The sequence below is a fragment of the Sarcophilus harrisii genome, chromosome 1 (assembly GCF_902635505.1).
Source record: "Sarcophilus harrisii chromosome 1, mSarHar1.11, whole genome shotgun sequence".
Taxonomy (NCBI): Eukaryota; Metazoa; Chordata; class Mammalia; order Dasyuromorphia; family Dasyuridae; genus Sarcophilus; species Sarcophilus harrisii.
In genome coordinates, this window is record NC_045426.1 from 522,384,631 (window position 1) to 522,398,807 (window position 14,177).

The 14,177-nt window shown below is 36.5% G+C and overlaps 1 protein-coding gene and 1 long non-coding RNA gene across 3 annotated transcripts; both read right to left on the bottom strand.

Moving 5' to 3' along the window:
• Window positions 1–4,340: 4,340 nt before the first annotated feature.
• Window positions 4,341–11,092, bottom strand: CBLN2 (cerebellin 2 precursor). The gene is made up of 3 exons (XM_031946698.1): window positions 10,670–11,092; window positions 7,811–7,930; window positions 4,341–7,533 (listed from the first exon to the last, which is right to left on the bottom strand). Exons 1-3 carry the CDS (start codon window positions 11,030–11,032, stop codon window positions 7,336–7,338), a joined length of 681 nt encoding a protein of 226 aa, XP_031802558.1. The 5' UTR covers window positions 11,033–11,092; the 3' UTR covers window positions 4,341–7,335.
• A 17-nt stretch (window positions 11,093–11,109) lies between these two features.
• On the bottom strand, window positions 11,110–13,603 carry LOC116420623. 2 transcript variants are annotated; one of them, XR_004230992.1, is made up of 3 exons: window positions 13,107–13,603; window positions 12,603–12,688; window positions 11,110–11,358 (listed from the first exon to the last, which is right to left on the bottom strand). It is a non-coding gene; the product is annotated as an uncharacterized LOC116420623 (long non-coding RNA). The 2 variants fall into 2 exon arrangements; XR_004230993.1 differs by lacking the exon at window positions 13,107–13,603 and adding an exon at window positions 12,869–13,053.
• Window positions 13,604–14,177: the final 574 nt, after the last annotated feature.

The window sequence follows — 14,177 nt, forward strand, 5'->3', positions numbered from 1 at the left end:
ACCCCTCCAAAGTTCAGTTTTCCTTCTATAGAGAAAAAGTCTTTTGACTGGGAATAAAAAATGGTTAACAGAAAGTTGAAACTCAAAATAAATCAGGAGATAATAAGAGAGAATATCATTTGTCCTCAATTATTTCTAATTGTCAGACCTAACTGAACTACATCTCAAAGTACTCAAAGTGGCAGATGTAATTGGTGTTATAATATGTAATATTTAATTTGCCTTTGATATTTTTTGAAAGCCATGATAAAAAGAAAAGATGATGCAGGACTAGAGATATATAAAAACAGGTTCAATGTTTTAAAAGGAAAGACCTCAAGACTATAGACTGTCTTCAGTTCCTAAAAGAATTCTATAATGAACTGTTAAATGGGTGCTTTAAGGAGCACCTAGAAAGAGAAGTAGTAGCACTAAGAATCACATGATTGAGTCATCAAGAATACAGGCAGGGAAAAGGGAATACCTATAACTATAAGATATCTGCATTTTTGTAAGACACTAGATGGAGATTTTCATGAAATCATTATTTTTTTTACATGACCAAACCGTTATTTTGCTGTACAAAAAGAATCAGACTCTGAAATATTGTACAATTAGCTTGTAAAGGAAATCAAAAATGCAGGTGGGCATAAATATAGGGATTGGGAATTCAATGTAATGGTTTTTAGTCATCTCCCAGAGTTCTTTCTCTGGGCATAGCTGGTTCAGTACATTACTGCTCCATTGGAAATGATTTGGTTGATCTCGTTGCTGAGGATGGCCAGGTCCATCAGAACTGGTCATCATATAGTATTGTTGTTGAAGTATATAATGATCTCCTGGTCCTGCTCATTTCACTCAGCATCAGTTCGTGTAAGTCCATGAAATCATTATTAAAAAGATAGACACATTAAGTCAATGTTATTGTAATTATAATTAGGTTAACTTAAAACAGTAACCAAAACCAAGAACTTATGTTTAATAATCAGTGTTAACCTAGAATCCATTGTCTGCTGAAATGCATGGGCATCTGTCTTTTTAAACTATTCTGTTTAATAATTTTATCAATGATTAAGTGAAAATGGAGATGGTGTGCTTACATATCTGTGGATGAATCAACACTGGATGACAGTCATGACCCAAAAGAGCTTATTGGTCTAAAATAACAGACCAAAACAAATAGGATGGAATGTAAATGACAGTTGCAAAGATTTTCAATGATTAAAATATTTAAGAGAACAGGTGTAGTATGGAAAAGACATGACTTAGCAAATGACCATATCTGTGAGTTTTAGTATACAACAGGTACATTATTAGCCTTTGGTGTGACATGAAATTCAACATAGCTAATGCAATTTTAGGCTGCATAGAGTGAAGAATACTATAATTTATATCATCTGATAGTATTACTGCATTCTTTCCAGGTTGTATCATATCTGAAATGTTGTGATTAGCTCTAAGTCCCAGATTTATGAAAGATTTCAACAAAATGGCTCATATTTAAAGTAGCATCATAAGAGCATAAACTTAAGGATGGAAAGTATTTGAAAGGACATTTAAGTCTGCCCTTTCATCTTACAATTGAAGAAACTGAAGTTCTGAGATTAAAAAAAAAAAAAGGTCTGTTCAAGATCATTATAGATAGTTAATGAGGATAATATATAGTGAAGGGGAACTGAAAGATTTGGGAGGAGGTGACTGATAAATGTCTTCAAATAACTGTTTTCAAGTGTTTAGAGGATTGTTATGGAGAAGTCTTTGGATTGTTTTTAACTTTTTTTTCTTTTGTTTTGTTTTTCTATTTGACCCCTCAAGTGAGCAAAGAGGAAAGTTATAGTGGCAAATGTAGGAAATTTTTGGCCGAAACTTTAAAATTAAGAGTCATCCAAAAGTATTATCAACTATCTTTATTGGTAGTGAGTTCCCTGTTACTAGAGGGCTTCAAGAAACGCCTAGATGATAAATTGTAATGCAACTATGAGTAATATTCCTATTCAGGTACAAAATAAACTACATGGTTTTTGAAGTCCTTTGAATCTCTGGTATATGTGATTATCCATAAAATCATCTTTAAAAATAAGCAAATATTTCATGCTTACCAGCACTTTATCATAATCCTTCCTCTCAAAAATATAACTATTAAAATTACCCAAATTGTCAAATTCTGAAAATATATGATCCAAAAATGGGAGAGTTGAGATATTAATGAGACAGAAGCTATGGTGAGAAGAGTGTAGAGATGGCTGTGGTTTGTTAGTAAATTACTTCTAATATATTATTCTAGGGTAGCTCAAGTGCAAAGCAGGATTTTAACTCTAGGGAGTCACTGCTGCAAGCATTAAGAAGAGGAAATGAAGATTTCTTTTCAAAATTAAGTTGTCAAGAAAGCTCATTTACACCACACAGTGATTGTATGTGGGTGAGAAGATGATGGTGATTTATAATGATACAGACTAGGAAAGCTATTCCAGGGAAGGAAATGTATAACAAAACCCACTTGGGAGGCTTAACCTGAGTCCTGGTTACCTACAGAAAGAACAGGGTTTGCTGTCCTCAGAAATTTCCAACCTTACAATGACTGTGGAAAAGTGGGAGATCAGTTTATTTAAGATTCAATATTTCACAAGGGCTGGTATTACTATGACAGATGCCATAATAAAAAAAATCTATTTTGGTAATTCCAATAAGGACATTTGAAGATCTGATCACATGATGTCTAAAACAAGACAATTAGATTTTAGCAATCCCAGTAATTCTAAGAATTTAAGACTTGGTCCCTCTTTGAATAAATGATTGTTTACTGTTTCATTTGAAAATTACAGACTATCTAAATGCCTCAATTTTGGATTTATGTTACAAACCCATTAGGGAAAAAAAATCACACATTGTGGGGAGGGGGGAAATATATATATATATATATATATATATATCAAAGATTTCTTTTTTATGTGGATTTTTTCCATAACTATTTCAAACTGTACTCTCTTTGGTTTGAAAGCTATTAAACAATGAAAATATGTAAAAATATATATATTGTTTCTTATTCTTAAGTTTCATTTAAACATTCTTTGATTACTGCCCCTAATTATGGAATAAAATTCAAATGCTGAACATTCTAAACCAACAAGCATTTTTTTCAGCCTTTAACATTTTGGTGCATAAAGGCAAATGTTGACTCAAATATTATAGCTATTTTTTGTTCTTCACAATCACTAGTGATTAGTTAATGCATCTAAATGTCTAGAAAATTCATAAGGGTGGGTTTCATATATTATTAACTATTTTACCCTTTATTCTACATTATATTTAATGAAAAAATCAGTTTGATATATATATGAACATAAGGATGTGATAGTTATGTTTTATGGGCAAGGGAATTTTATCTGTTCATACATATATTTATCTATTTTTCATACAATAAGTTCAACTTAGTTGCAACATTGAAGTGTTTGTCAAGAGTTAAGAAACCTGAAAAGCATAAAATGACAATAAATGAACATGACTGAATCTGGTATGAAATATTTTACTTCTATCCATAAACTTGAATAACCTTCAGACCCCCTCTCTCCTGCCATGCTTATAAACACAACACACATTTGATCATCAAACTTTCCTTTTATAAATGTTCTGATATTCTGGGAATATATAACTAATATTTGTTTTCTTTTTCCATTATTAAAGAGTTTAGTATTATTTCATTAACAGATTTATTTGACAAACTAGAATGTACTTTTTTTGCTTCTAGTTATTAAAACCTTTGTGAATTCATTTATGACATATAATACAAATTGGGGGACAAACTTTGTTAAGGTTTGAACAAATAGTTTATGTTTTGTTTTGTATATATTTTCAATAATATATTTATATATACACATATATGCATATGTGTACATATTTTAAATGTTCTAAAAACTTAGCATTACCTAAAGCATTTTTCCCCCCAAAAAGTAAATATATTATGTCAACTTTAAGTGGCTGCTTGTTTTCCTGTCCACATTAGAGCATAATCAAGAGCAGTTTCTGTCTGGCCAAACATTAAAAAGATAAGATTGTGTTGAATAGCTACAATTGCATAAACCAGAAATGTTTGCCTTCAAAATAATAACATTAATACTTAGAAAGACAATAAAGAGTTTTAGGTAGGTCTTAAACTGAATCAATAACATATTTTTAGACGGAAAAAAATTTCCTTATTATTGGTAGAAATGAGGATGTTGTTTCCTATCCTTAAACAGGAGGATTAACATGTGTCAAATATAACTTAGATCAAAATGAAATTTGATATTTTGTGATGCATAAAAGTTGACCCACTAAATCATATGTCATCTTATTGCTTTTGATTTTATGCACTGAGGGAAGGCTTTTTTTTTTTTTTTTTGGTAGTGCGAGTGCTAAACAAACACAAAAATATGTGATAAAATGATAATGAAGTGGCTACTTCGGATGTAACATGCTAATCATTTTGATTCCTAAAAATATAAGAATACATGAACAAAATTAAGAGGATGAAAGACTAAATATGACATCCAGAAAACTGGAATATTGCTTTGATATTCAATGATCTTTTTTTTATACATATAATCAATTTTGGAATTTATAAGAGACATATTATTACACCTTTTCCACAATAAAAAAATACATTTTACTCTACCAAAAGAATGTAAATCATGGAAACTAATGACTGTTCTGTTATTTAGAAATGTGCATTATCATATATATTATTTGTTACAGCACACATTTCCGGACATTGTCTTGCCACAAAATACTACTTGAGATTTTTTTGTAGTTTACTTATAGAAATTTCATCAAAAAAAAGATCACATTATCCAACCAAATGGAAAGAAATAATGATGAAACAGAATTTCTTGTCAGGGAGTTGCAATGGTTGTCAGACACTTTTTTTACACAGTTTCTTCCTAATCTTGTTTCTGGATTCCATCTTAAGTAAAAGAGTTTCAGATGAGGAAGATGAATAATTATGGAATTTGAATGTTTTCTAATTCAAGATTAATAAAAATATTAATAATTATTCTATATTTTGTTAAACAATCTAATAGTTTTTAATTGGCCAATAAAAATGGACTGTTATTTTGCATTGTCTTTTGCTGAGACTGTCTGGCCTCAAGCAATGCAGACAAAAGGGGAAGAATATATAAATGGTTGTGAAATAGGAAATAGAAATCAACTTCTTGTGCCTAGTTGCATTTTCTACATTCATTATATAATGCTTTTTCATTTATTAATTTAGGTAATCTAAAAATTTAGTATACTGTAAAGGAAGATTAAAATGTCCATGAAAATTATTTCTCTGATGAGTATTGGTTGCTATTTTTAGTGGATCAAACTCTATCTACTGGGTAGCAGTCATTTCAAGTCTAGCTTAATTCCAATCAGAGTATTTCCTCACAGAAATCCCAGGGGCATTCACAAAGAAATACTAGAGGCCGCATTAGATTCACTGAGAAATATTTCTCCTCCCCTCTATACTTACTATTTTAGATTGAGCCCATGATCATTCCATTATTGTTGGAAACACCTGATTCTGTATTCAAATTCGCTTTCTTTTTAAAATTTATTCTCAACTCTAAGTTAAATTTATTAGGAAAGTACATTGTCCATCAACAAAACATCTTTACACTGACAGTTTTTTTCTTATTCATATGAAACATGAATATATTTATGCATATATGTATGCTTTCAAATGTATATATATATCCAGATCCAGCAGTAGATCTAAGCAGATTATATATGTACATATATACACATATGTACATACATATATACATATATATGCATGTATGAATGTGTGTATGTATATCTATTTACACACATACATATATAAAATAGCCACATGAAGTCATCAAACAATTTGCTGGGCATAACGTGGAACAGCTCCTCCAAATTCCCAAAACACTTCCAAAGTCCTTCATCCTTGAACCTTACACAGATGTAGTAGTAGCAGGGGGAGAAGCAAGCCAGACATCAAATCGATTTATTTTGAATCTTAAAGTATCTTCAACATTTTGGTTACAATGTCATACAGTGGACAAATTGGCATTCAGCCTGAGGTTTCAATTTTTAACAGGTTTGAGATCAACGACTCTTCCCTCAAATATAAGAGACTGCATTAATCCAGTTCCCAGATGGCCTCCCATATAAATAGGGGCAAAGCTGAGGTGAGGATAAAATCAAAATTGTTCTTGCTCACATTGCCTTTTTAGATCAAGCATGGGGCCAACTGGATATTCAGTCCATTATCAAAATGCACCCTGATATGGCAGGTCAGATTCATTTTATCTAGATTGAAAAAGAGAAGAAACTGGTTCTGTTGACTTTAACGTGGTGCTTCAGTATGTGTACAACCACAGGTGAACCAAAATCATTAAAACGAATTGCTGAGGAGACCAAGGATTCACTTGGTAATGCAAAGAAATGATGTAATTTAGGACATGATCAAATCACATCATCACAGCTTTTTGCTTCTAGAAAAATCAGACCAAATCAGAAACTTCAAGTCCCTGAATGATTCCAGACTGTAAAACAAAGGTCCAGGACCTTTGTTCTTAAATGCATCTGTGAAGATCATTTTGAAAAAACAGACAGAATTGTCCATCGGTTCTCATTACTCTGATTCACAATATATGCTTTTTTGTCTTATTGATCAATCTAGCTTACATATTTTTCAGCACCAAAATAAAATAAATTAAGAAAAACAGGAAATAGACAAAAATATTGAGTAAAAATACGAACAACACAAAACAAAATTGGTTATTCCAATCGTGCAAAATTTGCTTCTCTGGATAAAGCACTTCTTGACACAGTAACGTCCATAATATCCCATCCTACTCCCACCCCTCCCACCCAACCAGAAAAAAAAAAATGCAGGACTTAGACATAAGCCATTCTTTTTTTTAAGGCTATACAAACACAAAAAGAATGCATTGCAAGAACCCTTCCCCAGGTAGTAGTATCTTCTGCCCCTTTTTGTGAGTCCTTCAGCAAATCTTGAGGTCTGAGTTTCTTGTCTCATCAGGATAACAACAAAGTGAACAAACAGAAAAAAGGCTCAATGAACCCAACAATAAAATCTGAAATTACAATCACAGGTACAAATTTTCCAGGCCAATAATTTCATTTCTCCTAAAACCACTGTCTTCTAAAACTAATGAGAGGAGCAGGTTCCAGAGGAATTGTCATTATTCAAAGTAAATATTGAAATTTTTGGAGATCATTCTTCTACTGCCATAGTTTCTGGATGGTTGATAACAACTTTCACGTTTTGGCAAGTTCAGGATAGTAAGTGATGAATTTCTGGGTCCAGACCACACCTTGGGCTCCACCCCAAGGTGCCTGCATTTAGAGAGGAAAGACCAAGAAGCCAGAAAAGGTCGAATATTTCCATCCACCCATGAGGTTACCCCTTTCCAATTTGAGGTGTACTTTGTCTTCTCTTTCCATGTGCAGCAACACACCATTGCTAGCAGCTTCTCTGGTAACATCCTGGTCTCCTGCAAATGCTGAAATCACTGGGTAGCCGTTTTGCATTAAACTTACCTAAAAAAGCAAAGTGACAGGGCTGAGTTGTTTGTCTAATACATGAGGGTAGGCTCTATACTATCCTATTCTTTTTTGTCTTTCCCAGCCCACCTGCCCAATTAGCTTCATTCACTTCAAGGACACATTGGAAGGAAGGTGACACTCACAGATTCCTTTCCAAAGTTGCGGGGAAAGAGGAAAGAGGGAGAGTGAGGAGAAAAAGGAAAAAAAAAAAAAAAAAAAAAAACAATTTCTCAAAAAGGAAGGGACAAGAGAATGATCAAATTCCACCCACCTGGATAGTTTGTCTGTTATAGACTTTGACCACATGGAAACTGAAACTATAAATCCCTTTCCTTGGTGCTACAAATATGCTGGAAGCAAGATCGAAATGGTTGCCAATATTTACTAATACCTGGAGAGGAGAAAAGAACAAAGCACCAAAGCAAATCAGGCCCCACCTACACCAAGTTCCCACCCACTCTTCCATTAGCTATAGAATAGCAGGCAACCATAAATCATCCTTCTATGGTCAGTTCAGAAAGGAAATGGTAGAGGTGTTTTAAAAGCTTTCTTTCCTAAGAAGTTGATTTCAAGGATGTGGAGATAAAGCCAGTTATTGATAGTATTTATGTGATGCTAATAGTATGTGACAGTGACCAAAAAGGACTACACCATACCTCCTGGAAAATGGATTCAGAATCAGGGAATAAAGGTAGAAAGAAAATGCTTTTTAGGATAAACAGGTCTTAAACTATTGCAAGTGGATTACACTTCAAAGACATTCTTTAACAATATGGAGCTTTTTAAAGAATGGGAAGAATGGTGCAAAGGGGAGAATTTAGAGCATGCTCAGACTTAAGGAGACTTGAATAAGTAAGTGAAGTGAATTATTTTTCCCCCAGCAAGAGAGATTCTCCTCCCACCAAGCTGCTTGTCAGAGTAGGGGAATACTGCAGCACCAAAGAATTATTATGATAATGATAACAGCAATATGTTCCAGAGCAACAGTACCATTCAATGAATTCACACCAATTACTTTCTTAGAGAAAGCTTAAAACTCTTTTTAGGGTTTTAAGGTTCTCAGTTTGTTCCCAATATTTGGAAACTAATTCAAAAAGGATGCTCCTATAGAAACTGCTGTTTGATTACTAGACTCAAGCCCCTATGCACATTTAAATAAAATATTTAGAATAAAGTAACTTTGGCATTTTCATTGAAAAACAAGGTATTTAAATCTTACAATTAAAAAAAAAAACACCTTTCAGAAGGAATATCATCAAAAAGTAATTTCTCCCCTTTTCTGACCAGTTAGTTTCATTCAGTTTAGAAGAGATTCTTGCCTTATGACAGAAAAAAGCAAATCTCAAATGAAGGGAAATGCAGCCAATACCATTTGTGTCAATGACTTATCGAAGCAAAGTCTCTGAATCAGACTTCATCCATCTTCTGCTCACTCAAAGCCACTTTACTTACTAGCCAGCTGCTGAACCAGTTCCTACACAAACATTCAGGGGTTTTATTGTTAAGAGCTTTTCAGAGGAGAGCTATTCTCAATCCTCCCTGAAAAGGATACATTCTAGAGAAGGAAAGAAAAATATAGAAAACTCAGGATCTCAACTCCAATGTACCTGTATATCTAATTTTGTTTCACTTTATAGTTCAAGAAATTAATCAAAATATATTTAATTTGACTTGTGGAAGCTGATGTGTAGGACTAAAGTATGGGGATAGGAGGTAGAGGCAGTGTGGTCAAGATGAGGATTTCAAAACAAAAACAAACTCGTATATCCCATTGTTTTCATTATACAGCCTGAAGAATAGATATTGATTGATCTTTGTGAAATGCTGATTAAAGAAACAAATGTCCTTCAAGAATATGGCATTAAATGAAGAAGAAAGAGAGAAAGAGAAAGAAAGAAGGAAGGAAAAAAGGAAAGAAAGAAAGAAAGAAAGAAAGAAAAAAAAAGGGAAGGAAGGAAGGAAGGAAGGAAGGAAGGAAAGAAAAAAGGGGGAGGGGGAAATGAAGGGGGAAAGAGGGAGGGAGGGAGGGGCGAGAGAGAGAGAGAGAGAGAGAGAAAGAGAGAGAGAAGAGGAAGTGGGAATGTCCTTGGATTCTAAAGATCCTGTGGGCAAGTCTCAATTAAGTCCGATTCTTTGTGTAACAGTAGTTAACAAGACCTTTGGAAAAGTGAGGGTATAACCTATGAGCCTTGCTGTGGATAACAAACCGCAATTTCACAATGGTTTGACGCAAAGACGAAACAAAGTTGTTCTTTTGTTGTTGTTATTGTTAGTTTTAGTTTTAGTTTTAATTTAGTAATAAAAGTTCCCTTTCATCTGGCCAATCACTTGAATAGAAATCAAGGAGGAAAGCGGAAAACACAGCAAGAATTCTGCAGTAATGATTATGTAGACTGGACCTTTGAATCCTAGTGTTTTGAAGTGTATCAGCAAATTCACTTAAAAACCATTTTAAAATGTACTTTCTTTTCAGAAATCAGAATCTTAAGGATAAAATTCACGGAAACCCCGATCCACCTTCCCTCTCTCTTATCCATTTGTTACTCCTAAAATCCAACAATAAAAGATACTCAGCGATAAAATTATGATTAAAGCCATACACTTTTCTGAAGGAGAGTGAGTAGTTTGAGGGGAACTTAACCGAAGGCTAAGTTGATAGTTTTCCAAAGCGGGATAATTTCGTAATAAGAATATTTTCTTAGGTACCGCACAGAATACAAAAGCAAAAAGCATCCTAGTACTACAACCATGACCCTCTTGTAAGGTTTTTGATAAAACAGCTTCTTAAGGGAACTGAACATAATAATTTTTACAGTTACCTTCGTTTCCCTATTAGATTTTAAAATCGCCAATAGTGATAATGGGGCTTGGGTATATAGAGGTATAGTGCGGAACCAGAGGAGATAAAGGTATCGGGGAGAGAGAGATGGAGAGAAGAAGAGAAGGAGAGGAAAAGAGGAAGAGAAGAGGAGAGGAGAAGGAAAGAGAGAGAAGAGTCCAAAGTGCCAAAGTGATGGACAAAGCATCAGGGCAAGGAAAAACTCTCTCTCGACCTTCTTTCTCCTCGGCCCCACCCCAAATCCTTATCCTCCAAGAATAACAAGCGGGCTATCTGTCTGTCTGAGCTAACCTGGTCGAAATAGATGGTCATGGTGCGGTTGCTCATTTCGGATGGTTCATGGTTGGTGCTTCGAATAGCAGAGAAAGCCACCTTGGCGCTGCCGGAGCGCACAGAGATCCCCAGGGAGGAGGTGACTGCGCCGTCCGCGGACGGGCTGGAGTCGCACACCACCAAGCACTTGCCCTCCAGGACTATGGGCTCCGTGTCGTTCTGTGCTCTCACCGGGCAGCCAGCAGGCAGCAGCAGCAGTAGCAGGGCCAGCGCCGCCACCAGGCAGTAGCAGCAGCCCGCTGGCTCCCGCAGCGCCCCCCGCCGCCTCAGCCTCGGCATAGTCAGGAGCGGCCAGCAGCAGCCCCGGCTAGGCGCTGGCATTGGGGCTCCAAGATTGGGGGAAGGAAGGAGGGGATAGGGGAAGGGAGGGGATATGGAAGAAAGGAGGAGGAGGAGGAGAGGGTGGGGTAGGGGAAGGTGGGGTAGGGGAAGGTTGGGGAGGGTGGTGGGGCTAAGCTGCTCTCCTCGAGATTTCTCTAGCCCTTTTCTTTTTCTGAGAAGCTTGGACCGAGGCTGGGGTGGGGACAGCTGAGGAATAGATTGGGGGGAGGGGAAAGGAGGGGAGGGGGTGAGCTCTTCTCTCCTCCTCCCCTCTTTTCCGACGGTCTAGGCAAAGGAGAATCTTCAGAAAGTACTCAGAATCCAACCTGTCAACGACAAAGAAGGTACAAAAAGTATAGATATAAATAACAAGAGATGAAAAAGAGAGGGAAAACAGGTGAGGGGGCCTTCCCGAGTATTCCCTCCCAGGACACACATCTTTCGTTTCCATCCATTGTCTATCTATATGTAGTTCCAGGGACTCTGAGAAAAGTCTAGATACAATGGAAAATATAACATTGCTACACAGTGGAAACAAAAATGTGTTCAGAATCCCCCTCCCCTTTATCTTTCTGTTACTTTGGCTAATTAAAGCTAAGCTACAAGGATAGCCTCTTCTCTTTAGACCCGATACATCTCCACTCTCCAGGAAGAGAAGAGTGAGAGTCTCAAAAGGAAGGTTAAAATACCCCCTAAATTTTCTGAGATCTATATTTCAGTACAATTTCATCTTGAAACTGACACCAAAAGACCCCTTTCCTTTTCCTTTCGTTACACTTATGCTCTTTTTTGTTTAAAAAATGAAAAACAAATAACCGTTAGTAGACTTTTAGCAAATTTTCTCCGCTTTCTCTCCAAAGTATAGATAGATCTGAGGTACTCCTTAGAATGAATATAATGAAAAAGGAAAAAAAAAGGGGGGGGGGAACCACAAATTCAAAGACTCTCACCTCTTTGCACTCCCATTAAAATTTAAAAAGTAATCTAAGAATGTCTTCGTTATCTTTAGCAATCCGCTTTCAAGATATGTGTTTTTTCACCACCACCCCCCACAAAAAAGCGCAGGTGGTCCACAGCCACTGACCTCGGTTTCCAAGCTTTTCTGAGTTTGTGTTTCAAACCTTCAAGCTTCCTCTTTCTTGCTCCTAACTCTCTCTGGAATTCAGGAAAATCTCTCCCCCGTTACAAATAACGTATGCTTCACTTTGCACTTTTAACCTTTTTCATGACTCACTTTAGCTTCTGGGTTTGTATGTGGATCCATATTTAACATAGATAGTTCGTTTTAATACACTGTTAAGGAATGAAAAGCGGTGAAACGTCCTCTCCGAAACGTCCGCCCAACAACTCTCGGAGTATTCTAAGAAACCGAAGTTGCTTCTCAATTGTTACCCTTTAACTTGAGTTCCCATAAAAATGATCTCAATTATTTTCCCAGGCTCTAAATACTGGGAGTGTTTTCCCGTGAAGGTTCTCATTTAAATAAATAAATTCATGAAATAGCCAAAATGATCCAGAAAAGAGAAGGGGGAGGAAGGGTTCGGAGGGGTGGATCTTGGTGTATTGTTACCTGGTAAATCCATGTTAGGAGAAAACTGCTGGCTAGGTGGCTGTCCGTAAACTTGTATTGCTTAGAGAAAATGAGCCGAGATGGTGCTGGCAGAAGAGAAAACCAGAGTCATCTCATTCTCTCCCGCCCATTGTCAATAACCTACCCTTCTCTCCCTCCCTTCCCCTATTATACACATATGCACTCATCCTCACGGCCTCAAACACACTGTACACACGAACACACGCTATACATTATACAAGGAGGCTACTTTTCTTCAAGCCGACCTCTGGTCCTTATTCAAGTGGCCTTGGGCTCTCTGCAACATGCTCAGGTAGCACATTTCCTACGGAGCCCCCTCTTCAGTTTTCTCCAGGGGCCAGTCCTTCCAGTTTCCTGACTGCATTGAGAACAGCTGGCAAACGCCCTGCAGTAGCAGCATCAGCATCTCTGTTGGTAGCCACCGCCTCCGCCTCCCACCTCCCAGCCCAGCCCCTCCCGGCACCCCCAGGTTCCGACTCTCACCCAAATACTCGGATCAAAATCCTCCCAGAAGGTGCTCTATTTTTAAAGTCGTCCCTAATAAAGGCACAAGTAGATTCAGTTCTCTCATTCCTTTTCGATTTCTTCTTTTCGTTTTCAAATCCCTTCCAAGTTTTAACCCGAATCGTAGGACAACTTTCATAATAAAGATATTGTCTTACTTAAAAAAAAAAAAAAAAAAAAAAAAAAAAAAAAGTGGAAGGGAGAGGAGTCAACGGAGTAATTGAGAGGAAGAGGGAGCATAGAAGAAAAAGGCACAGGATTTTACTGGCTTAAGCAAAATGTTTGGGAATCCCGAGCCTGGAAGATGTTAGATCTTGGCAAGGTTGGAAGAGGCTTATCCCGCCTGGGTTCATGTGTCTGCTGCTCCGAACCTCTGGACTCATTGCGCGCGCTAGCAGTCTCCACTTATTTATTAAAAAGCCTGTTCAGAGCTCTCTCAACCTGGGGACTCACATCATGCATCTGTGGTTGCATATTGAGGCGCAAAGCCACACTCTAAACATGGACGTGCGGCGCCACCTAGGGGTTCTGTGCCGTATCCTGGATTCCATCATCCAAGCAAGTGAGTTCTAATAGTGGAGAGAAAAAGTATGCAATAGAAAGGGGAAAGAGGTTCAGAGTATACAGATGGTTTTTGATGGTTGTATTATTTAACGAGGAAAAGTTGCTTGGGCATTTGTCAGAAAGACAAAAATAATCTGCATCCTTAGTTACTCTCCCCTCACCAATTCCCTGCCCTACACACACATCTGACTTGGAATTTTTATTTTTTGGAGTATCATTACATTTTTTCAAGGCTAATGTTGACAAGATGATATCTATATTACAATCAAGATCATCAGTTGTTTAAAAAAACAGTTTATACAGTTCAGAAGGATGGCATTGTGCCAATTCAGAGTGGACTAAAAAAGAGAGATTTAAACAGGAATTCTTCTAAATTGTCATTTAAGAGAAACTTCGTTGGCTTACATTTTAGTTTGCACTGATGAGACATCTTTCAGAAATTAATCTACTTTCCTGAAATATGCAGACATGTCACATTCATAAGGG